The sequence below is a fragment of the Astatotilapia calliptera genome, chromosome 18, assembly GCF_964374335.1.
Source record: "Astatotilapia calliptera chromosome 18, fAstCal68.1, whole genome shotgun sequence".
NCBI lineage: Eukaryota > Metazoa > Chordata > Actinopteri > Cichliformes > Cichlidae > Astatotilapia > Astatotilapia calliptera.
This window is the reverse complement of record NC_137439.1, coordinates 36212818-36222093: the sequence shown is the minus strand read 5'-3', so window position 1 is coordinate 36222093 and position 9276 is coordinate 36212818. Positions and strand designations below refer to the sequence as shown.

The window sequence follows — 9276 nt, the reverse complement described above, 5'->3', positions numbered from 1 at the left end:
GGTGGGGGACAGTAACAGTTAGATCCAGGTGGAATGAAAAGAACGCCAGGCAGAGGTATTTAATATAAAATAGATCTTTATTGTAGGCAAACACCTCAATAATCATATAAATGGCAACAACAAAAGGAGACAGCACCGCTGCTTTAATGAGAAATCAGGGAGATCAACCCAAAGTGGTAATGACCACTTCAACAAAGGAAGCAACAATAAGGCTTCAACAGAAAGAGACAGCAACACTGCTAGCAAACAATATCCAGGCAGGCCACACAAACTAGTGAAGGCTGCCGTCACTCATGGGCAATCACTGCTCAGTTAAGCACTACTCACAAAGAGCCACACGCAGCAGGCTGTTCCACACCTAAGCCAGTAACACACTCTGACCCGCACAGAGGAAATCCACCAGAAACCTCTCCCTCCTCCTCCACACTGCTCTTCTCCAGCTTATATCACCCCTGAGGGTAATTGGTTGTAACGAGAGCAGATGAGCAGCAGGTGTGACCTAAAGGAGAAGGCAGGGGCAGAGAGAGACAAGGGGAGGGGCCAGAACGAAGGAGGAGGAGAGGGAGAAGACAACACCACGCCCACACACTCCCACAGCCTCCCAGGATGTAACAATCGGCTATGTACCACAGGCCTTCAAGCTGGCTGTAGTTAAACCTTTACTCAAAAAGCATCTCTAGACCCAGCAGTCTTAGCTAATTATAGGCCAATCTCCAACCTTCCTTTATATCAAACATCCTTGAAAGAGTAGTTGTCAAACAGCTAACAGATCATCTGCAGAGGCTTATTTGAAGAGTTTCAGTCAGGTTTCAGAGCTCAGCACAGAAACAGCTTTAGTGAAGGTTACAAATGATCTTCTTATGGCCTCTGACAGTGGACTCATCTCTGTGCTTGTCCTGCTAGACCTCAGTGCAGCGTTTGATACTGTCGACCATAATATCCTATTAGAGCGATTAGAACATGCTGTAGGTATTACAGGTACTGCGCTGCAGTGGTTTGTATCATATCTATCTAATAGACTCCAGTTTGTGCATGTAAATGGAGAGTCCTCTTCACACACTGAGGTTAGTTATGGAGTTCCACAGGGTTCAGTGCTAGGACCAATTCTGTTTACATTATACATGCTTCCCTTAGGCAGCATCATTAGAAGACATAGCATACATTTACACTGCTATGCAGATGACACCCAGCTCTATCTGTGCATGAAGCCAGATAACACACACCAATGAGTTAAACTGCAGGAATGTCTTAAAGACATAAAGACCTGGATGGCCGCTAACTTTCTGCTTCTTAGTTCAGATCAAACTGAGGTTATTGTACTCGGCCCTGAAAAGCTTAGAAATATGGTATCTAACCAGATTCTTACTCTGGATGGCATTACCTTGGCCTCCAGTAACACTGTGAGGAACCTTGGAGTCATTTTTGACCAGGACATGTCCTTCAATGCACATATTAAACAAATATGTAAGACTGCGTTCTTCCATTTGTGCAACATCTCTAAAGTTAGAAATATCCTGTCTCAGAGTGACGCTGAAAAACTAGTTCATGCATTTATTACTTCCAGGCTGGACGACTGTAATTCATTATTATCAGGAAGTCCTAAAAACTCCCTGAAAAGCCTTCAGCAGTCAGTCAGATTGCCGCCCCTCCCTGAGCCTGGTTCTGGTGAACATGTGTTTCTGTTAAAAACGAGTGTTTCCTCCCCACTGTCACCAGTGTGCCTGCTCGTGGTCTGATTGTGTTTCCTCTGTAGGGTCTTTACGTACAATATTAACTGCCTGAGGTGACCGTTGTTGTGATTTGGTGCTAAGAAAAACTGAACTGAATCTGTGAAACCACTGCAGATCACTATAACACTAAACATTTCAGCCCTTTGGGGGGAGTTGTGCTTTTGTTGTGAAAATCTGTTCCTGCTCTTTTCCTCTGCAGGCATTACAACATGGTTTCCTGGATTTTGAAAGGTTCAGTGCAGAAGAATATGAACATTATGAGGTAACAGACTGCAGAGACTGTGCTACAGGTCGATATCAATGCAAACAGGACCAGGATACAGGAAGAAATAACTAACGTACGCTTGTTATTCATCCAGTTTATTTGCAGTGCTGTTAGTAACACAGTCAGGGCCAACCAAGAGCTCGTACGATGTCCAGGCCTGCCTTGGTGCACGCTGTACTTCCTCAGTTTCTCAGTTAGATTGATCCATAGCTCACCCGTCCAAGTGATAGACAGTCAGTGAAGTAAAGGTCAACAAAACTGATTTCCAATGAAAGGTAAAAGCCCGTACGTGTTCATTACTGCAGTGGTGGTATAATTAAGGTGTTCTGGATCCATGTTTTAACTGATATGTGGCTAACCTCTATCACAGTCTTTCCTTTCTTTTTGTGCTTTTAGCGAGTTGAAAATGGAGATATGAACTGGATCGTTCCGGGCAAAGTTCTGGCGTTCAGTAGCCCTCATTCTCGTGGTGAGTCAGAATCTCTAAGCTAAAAGCTAAAAGCATGCCTCCAAACCAACACCAGTGCTCACGTTGCTGGGCTGACAGAAGGCCTGTGCAGCCCCTCAGTGCCTGCACGTCCTGAAGCAGCTGAGAAGAGCTAACCTTACCCTGCTGTCTTCTGACGGCGTGCATTGTTTCCTGCTTAGTGCTGTCGTGTTGTTACGGCTGGATTAGACGAGCCTGAACCCTGCAGTGGCTCGGGGTTTCCCATGATGCACTCATGCTTCTCCATCCCTCAGCTCTTTTTACTTTCTGTGTATTTACACCACTTTGCACGTAGTTATTATTCCCCTCTGGCTCTCGTCCATCTCTTGTCCTGTTGTCCTCCCCCCACCCCGACCACATGAGGCAGATTGCGCCCCCTCCCTCAGCCTGGTTCTTGTTAAAAGGGAGTTTTTCTTTCCCGCTGTCAGCAGGTGCTTGGGGCCGTCCGATCGTTGGGTTTTCTCTGTATTTAACGTCTTTACCTTACAACATAAATCAGCTGACACTACGTCATTGAATCTTATTTTACGTTCGCATTAAAAACAGACGCTCGCTGATTGAAACGTATGACGTAACTCAGCTGTTGTTGACTCTGTCTCCAGGTTATCCCCTCCACACACCCGAGGCATACTTCTCATACTTTTGCCAAAATGACATAACGACCGTGGTTCGTCTGAACAGGACGTTGTATGATGGCAGGCGGTTTGAGGATGCAGGATTTGAGCACCACGACCTCTTCTTCCTTGATGGGACCACGCCCTCTGACCTCATCGTCAGACGCTTTCTGCATGTGTGTGAAAGTACAGACGGGGCAGTGGCGGTGCACTGTAAAGGTAGGACTGCAAGTCTTTATGTTTAATTGATGTCATTTATTTCTTTTATCTTAACTTTGTCTCTTTAAACACTCCATCCATTTACAGCTGGATTAGGCCGCACGGGCACTCTGATTGGCTGCTACCTGATGAAGCACTTCCGGTTTACTGCAGCCGAGGCGATTGCTTGGATCAGAGTCTGCAGACCTGGATCTATCATCGGTCCACAGCAAAACTTCTTAGAAGAGTGAGTTTGTGCCTCAGCTGTGACCGCTCAAACCAAACGGCCCACTTTCCGTGACTCCAAAGGTCTCGGTCGGAGACAATCATTAAGCTGTAGTCCGTTCATGAAAGTACAGGAGTAATGCTGTGCACACAGACACGTCTGCAACACTTCATTAGGATAATGTCACAAAACACAAGCAGACGGCAGCTTCACCTCCAAGGTGCACGGAGAAGACAAAGATCTGACGAGGTGAAGACTCCAGTCACAGAGTATCAGGGAACCATAACGTGTTAGTGGCCTTCATCAGGGTCATTGCGTTTGTGAAGGTGTGATTGGTCCACTTGGATCTTTTTCTGTTTCCAGTCTTTTTTATTTAAACACAAGCTGTTTGACATTTTGCAATGACCCAAAAGGCGTTGGCCACTGAGTACAGCTGTTCTCTAATACTTCGAGTGTCGCTGGAGTCTTCACACAAAGCACAAGTAGATCAGGAAGGGTTTGAGGGGTCACCTTGGCCTTCAACGTCGGCAGATCTCAGTCTCATCGAGCATCTGTGAGATGTGCTGGACAAACAAGGCCCGTCTGTCCTTAGGCTGTGGCATCTATTGCTGTTAGCACACAGGATGTTTCTCCATGCTGAGGTCATGGTTGGAGCATGCTGGAAATGTTAGAAGAGAAGCAAAAGGTGGAGGTCAGGGTGGGGCATTCCCCAGGGTGCCCATGTGCAGCTGGTGGTGACTGCAGCAGTGGGAAACTGGTGGATGATGAATCGAATCGAATTTAAAAAAGCCTGAAACTGTGATACTGCTGCAGACTGCAGTCACAGTGTGCAGCTGGTTTCTCTCCTCAGCTCTGGACGCACACTTCCTCCTTACGCCACAGTAGCGCTCTGTTGCTAATGGCTACTAGCTTTGTGTGTCTACTTACACGCTAAACCAGGATGTTGAATGTTGTACCTGCTAAACGTGATATCACAGTCAGTTTGTGGCGTGTGTTTGATGTTTGTGTGCAGGAAGCAGCACAGTTTGTGGGTTCAGGGTGACGTGCATCGGTCTAAACAGAAGCTGGTCCAACAGAGACTGAGTCGGCAGCAGCAGCTGCAGCAGCAGCAGCAGCTGCAGCTGCAGCAGCAGCTGCACCGCTCTGACTCTGTGCAGGGAGGCAAACAGGAGGCAGTGTCCTCGCTGCTTTCCAGCATGGATGACCTGTCAATCAACACCGTGCTCTGCAAGTCATATAGCTTGGATGAGGTCAGCAGTGTGACTTCATAGCACCTTTTCTTAATGGTTACTGCAGAATTCAAACAGGCTACTGAGTTCCGATCACAATGTTGTGTTTTCATGCTGCTAATTGTGTCTGTGCAGAATAACTGCAAAGAAGTCAGTCTGACACAGGGAGACGAACTGAGAGCACTGAAGGGAAAACGCCCACCGAGATCAGCGTCATCCTGCTCAAGGTACCAACATCTGTAATGTAATTAATGATAGATGGTTATTGTGGTCAGTGCAAGAGACACGTAGAGAATTAGCTCAAACGCTGGAAACAAAGTTTCTATTAACAAGGAGAGATAATAGACACCAATATGTTTTTGTGAATGTCAGAAAGTACGTAAGTGACTGTTGTCGAATGCTACAAAGAACGCACGCTTTGTTTGCACGCTGTCTAACAGGCAGACCGGACTGCATGAAATCCTGCTGTGTTCTCATCTGTGCAGCGTGAATGTTGTGTGTAACCTGCTCGAGCTCATGTGTCCTTCTTTGTTCTTCGGTTAAACTGAAACCTAAATGCAACAGGAGAAGTTGTTGTCTTTTGGCGACTTTAGTTATGAGTGAGATTAAGGTTCTGGAGGTTGTCAGAGTATTCCTTCTACTGCCTGACGGTGTCCTCAGCTGGAGCCAGCAGGCCTCCATCTTTACTGTACACCGTGTTGGTGGAGCACCACTTCCCCTCCTGACGCTTTGCCAGAATCGCTCCTCCTACGCCCAAGTTTTTGCTGCAGCCGCGGCCTGAGCTGCGTTTCGATTGGCCTGCCCGCTGCCTCTGCTCTCCATCCTTGGCTGCAGCCAGACACACAATCAGTAGATAATACCTCTGCTCACTACAGTTTTTGTTTGGGTCCCTGAATCCACGGCACAAATATAGCAGATATATAAGAAGCTGCCATAGTTCAAGAAACATCTTATAAAAAGTAAATAGTTACAAATCGGGGATATGAGAGCTGCGGCAAAAAGAAACCAAAGGACGACCACGAACCAAACTCACGACGTGCCTCCGGCTTCTCCTGTAAACTAACATCACCAAACTGCTAACCTGACACAACCAAGAGCTGGGCTTCCACGGAGGTTAAATCAGGTACCTCCCACACGTCGAAGCGTGTTTGTATCTCGTCTCTTGTACAGAGTGTGAGTGCAGATGTTGATTCCTGCAGTGAGCGTAGAAATCAGAAGGATTTTTGGAGAAGTTGTTCGTTGTGCTTGTTTCTGTGAAGGATCAAGTTTTATTTGCTCTTGGATCACACACACACACAAATATGAGGTGTTCTTGTTTTCTGTGTCAGGTTAAACCTGTCCAAGACTTCACACCGCTCCATCCTCCCTCCCCCGAAGCCCTCCAAAGTCCACCTCACCCCTTCTTCTACTAAGACGCTGAGACGAAGTTCCTCTACCACCACTGCTCCGCAGATCAGGAGGTTGGTGTCTGTGCTTTTGTCCTTACTAGAAGCACATTATAATAAAACCAATGTAAAATGTGATGTGCTGATGTCTCCACAGTCCCTTCAGCCTCACGTTGTTCAGCACCAGGCCAGCACTGATTCACTGACTTCACACTTGGGACGTTCTGGTCATGAATCAGCCCAGCTGATGATGGACTCGCTGGAGACTGCATCAGCTCTCTTGCACGTTTAACCCTAGAACACTATCGCTATAAATAGTAACACAATCGCTAATGCCGGGTGATTTTTACCCGATATAATATAACCAATAAAAAGTAATCAAATATATCAAAATATGACAACACATGACAAATTAGAGTGGTCTTCTTTTACTTTCAACTGTGCCATGTCTAACAAAATGAAAGAAAAACCCTCCTAAAACAAAAGAATGACTCTGGAAAGCTGGTCTTTGGTCCACCCATTCCTGGGACATTTGAGACTTCCCTGGTGAAGGCACAGGCTCCTCGACACGCAAACAGCTGCAGGAGAGAGAAATCATGTAAATGTATTTGCTCGGGTGTAAATCACCCAGCGATAGCGTTCTCGGGTTAATAGGCTGTAAATGCTTTTTTAGCCCCAATAACTACTTTTCGTTTCGACAGAGCCAACAGTTTGTCACCACTTTAACTGGTCACGTGGCCCATTCTGTGATAACAGGGCCGACACCATAAATCATCACGTCTCTTGGGTATAGCAGGCAGGTAACTGTGAAAAACTGCGGCTGCATATTGCAGATATAACATCTGCTGGATGCTGAATGCCCCGCTGTCACAATCATTTTGCTGGAAGCAAAGGACACGTGCAGGTGCAAACACCAAACAACGCTTACAGGGGAGGTCGTGGCCCGAGGACTGAGTCAGACCATCGCCAAGAGCAGTCTGGGTGCTTCTGATAAACGGCTGCTGCCATTTGTCCATCCGAAGTTCAGAACCACAGGATGTAGACGGCCTGAAGCAACGTCTTGGTTGCGGAAACACAGACCTTTAGAAGTCGTACCAAAATCCACGCCTTAAACTTTGGCAGATCACATGATGGACCTAGCTTATTTGGCACGTTGTTGTAATGTTGTCTCCTCGTTTTCAGTACTTTAGTAACCAGGTTGGGTCAGAGAACCATAGCAAACCACATCTTTTGTAAGAGATTGGTGCACATTGTTCAAGAATTAACAACTGGACGCAAAATTGTCTTGCAAGACCAAGAGTGACACACTGCTTCTGCTACAGATGTTATTTATATTCTCCCAGATTTCATCGATAAAGTATGACAAACTTATATTTGTTGGTCTGTTAATGTTCTAATGATGCAGAGCGAGGGACACAAAGCCACGACGTGCTTATAATGCACTGTGAAAGCCTCTGAGCACACATGCTGGCAATGAAAGAGGAAATCAGTAAAATGAAGACAGAGATTCTGATGTTTCACGTCAGACTGAACACGGCACGCACACTTTATTTCACAGGTCATTCACATTCATGCACTGGATTTGTCAACAGGACTTTATCATACATAAAGCAAACTCACTATGTTCAGCTTTGCACTATTTCTTTCTTGCAGTAAAATTCTTAACATGCAAATGATGTTCAGCTTTGAGCGTGTTGTTGCTGTCATGCTTTCCTGTATCTGACTGTGTGACAGCAGCTCAGATGTGCTGTCTGATTGGTAGTTTACTCCAAAGGAGGGAAACCAGCTAATGCTAGTGTGAAGTGCTAAAATCAACAATAAAGTCCAAGTAATGACGAGATAATGACTCATGCTTCTCTTTGTTATCATCACACTGTCATTGTGTCATAACCTTCACTGAAAGTCACCTGACACTGCTGTGGGACGCTGTGGGACGCTGTGGGACGCTGTGGGATGCTGTGGGACGCTGTGGGATACTGTGGGATACTGTGGGACGCTGTGGGATGCTGTGGGACGCTGTGGGATGCTGTGGGATGCTGTGGGACGCTGTGGGATGCCGTGGGATGCTGTGGGACGCTGTGGGATGCTGTGGGATGCCGTGGGATGCTGTGGGACGCTGTGGGATGCCGTGGGACGCTGTGGGATGCTGTGGGACGCTGTGGGGTGCCGTGGGATGCTGTGGGATGCTGTGGGACGCTGTGGGATGCTGTGGGACGCTGTGGGATGCTGTGGGACGCTGTGGGATGCTGTGGGATGCTGTGGGATGCTGAGACTGTGGATTCCATGTGCTTGGTATCATTTGGGGAATTTAATGACCAAAACATCAGAAATAACTGAGGCGACTCTATAAGGGAATCCCCTCTGTTGACACTGTACTGAGTCAAAAGTATAAGGAACTGAGCTACATGGATTACCTGCACATACACTGACCTACGTATATGAAACAGTACTGTACCATATATGTATAACAGGGCCTCTTAAACTAAAATCCTGGCTGTATCCTTACTGTAGTTAAGTTAAATACGTCCTCTATAGTCTCCAAATCATTGTCTGGTTGGGACACTTATATTTGTTGGTCTGTTAATGTTCTAATGATGCAGAGCAGGGGACACACATATATATATATATATATATACACACATATATATATGTATATATATGAGTATATATGAGTATGCATTTGAAGTACACTTCAAATTGGGACAGCCGTCGTCGCGTGGCGGTGACGTAATCGCACTTAAAATGTGTACTTCAAGCGTGCAGACCCTGAATTGGGACACAGCCTCAGTGTTTCAGTCATAAAAACACTTCCTGTCTCCGCGGGGGCCCATCACGTATAGGTGTAACGGAGAAACAGCCAATCAAATCGCAGCTTTTCAGGCATTGGAAAAAAAAGATTGTTTTTACACTGAACTGTCTGAGCGCGGGTTCGAGTCCTGGTTGGGACAAAGGTTGTGTTACATTATCAAAAGTTAAACACCATTTTCAATCTACTTAATGCAGCCCGCCTCCTCTCCTTTCTCCTCCTCACCGTGGTCACTCAGAGCCCTGTCCCAGCCTCCATCTTCATCTTCATTACTATCAGCATGTTGACTCTGGGGTGGTGGTTGTGCAACATCCTGTCACTGCTGGGATTCTTTCT

At 46.4% G+C, this 9276-nt stretch overlaps 1 protein-coding gene across 1 annotated transcript in view; it reads left to right on the top strand.

Annotated features, from left to right (window-relative positions):
* LOC145421896 (dual specificity protein phosphatase CDC14AB-like) overlaps nucleotides 1-7972 on the top strand; it is a 14770-nt gene extending 6798 nt beyond the window's left edge. The window contains exons 6-13 of the mRNA XM_080292858.1: nucleotides 1930-1992; nucleotides 2392-2464; nucleotides 3085-3315; nucleotides 3403-3541; nucleotides 4533-4770; nucleotides 4885-4976; nucleotides 6078-6209; nucleotides 6292-7972. Of these exons, the coding sequence (XP_080148984.1) occupies nucleotides 1930-1992; nucleotides 2392-2464; nucleotides 3085-3315; nucleotides 3403-3541; nucleotides 4533-4770; nucleotides 4885-4976; nucleotides 6078-6209; nucleotides 6292-6340 (1017 nt within the window). The 3' untranslated portion in view covers nucleotides 6341-7972. The remainder of the gene's footprint in view (nucleotides 1-1929; nucleotides 1993-2391; nucleotides 2465-3084; nucleotides 3316-3402; nucleotides 3542-4532; nucleotides 4771-4884; nucleotides 4977-6077; nucleotides 6210-6291) is intronic.
* Nucleotides 7973-9276: the final 1304 nt, after the last annotated feature.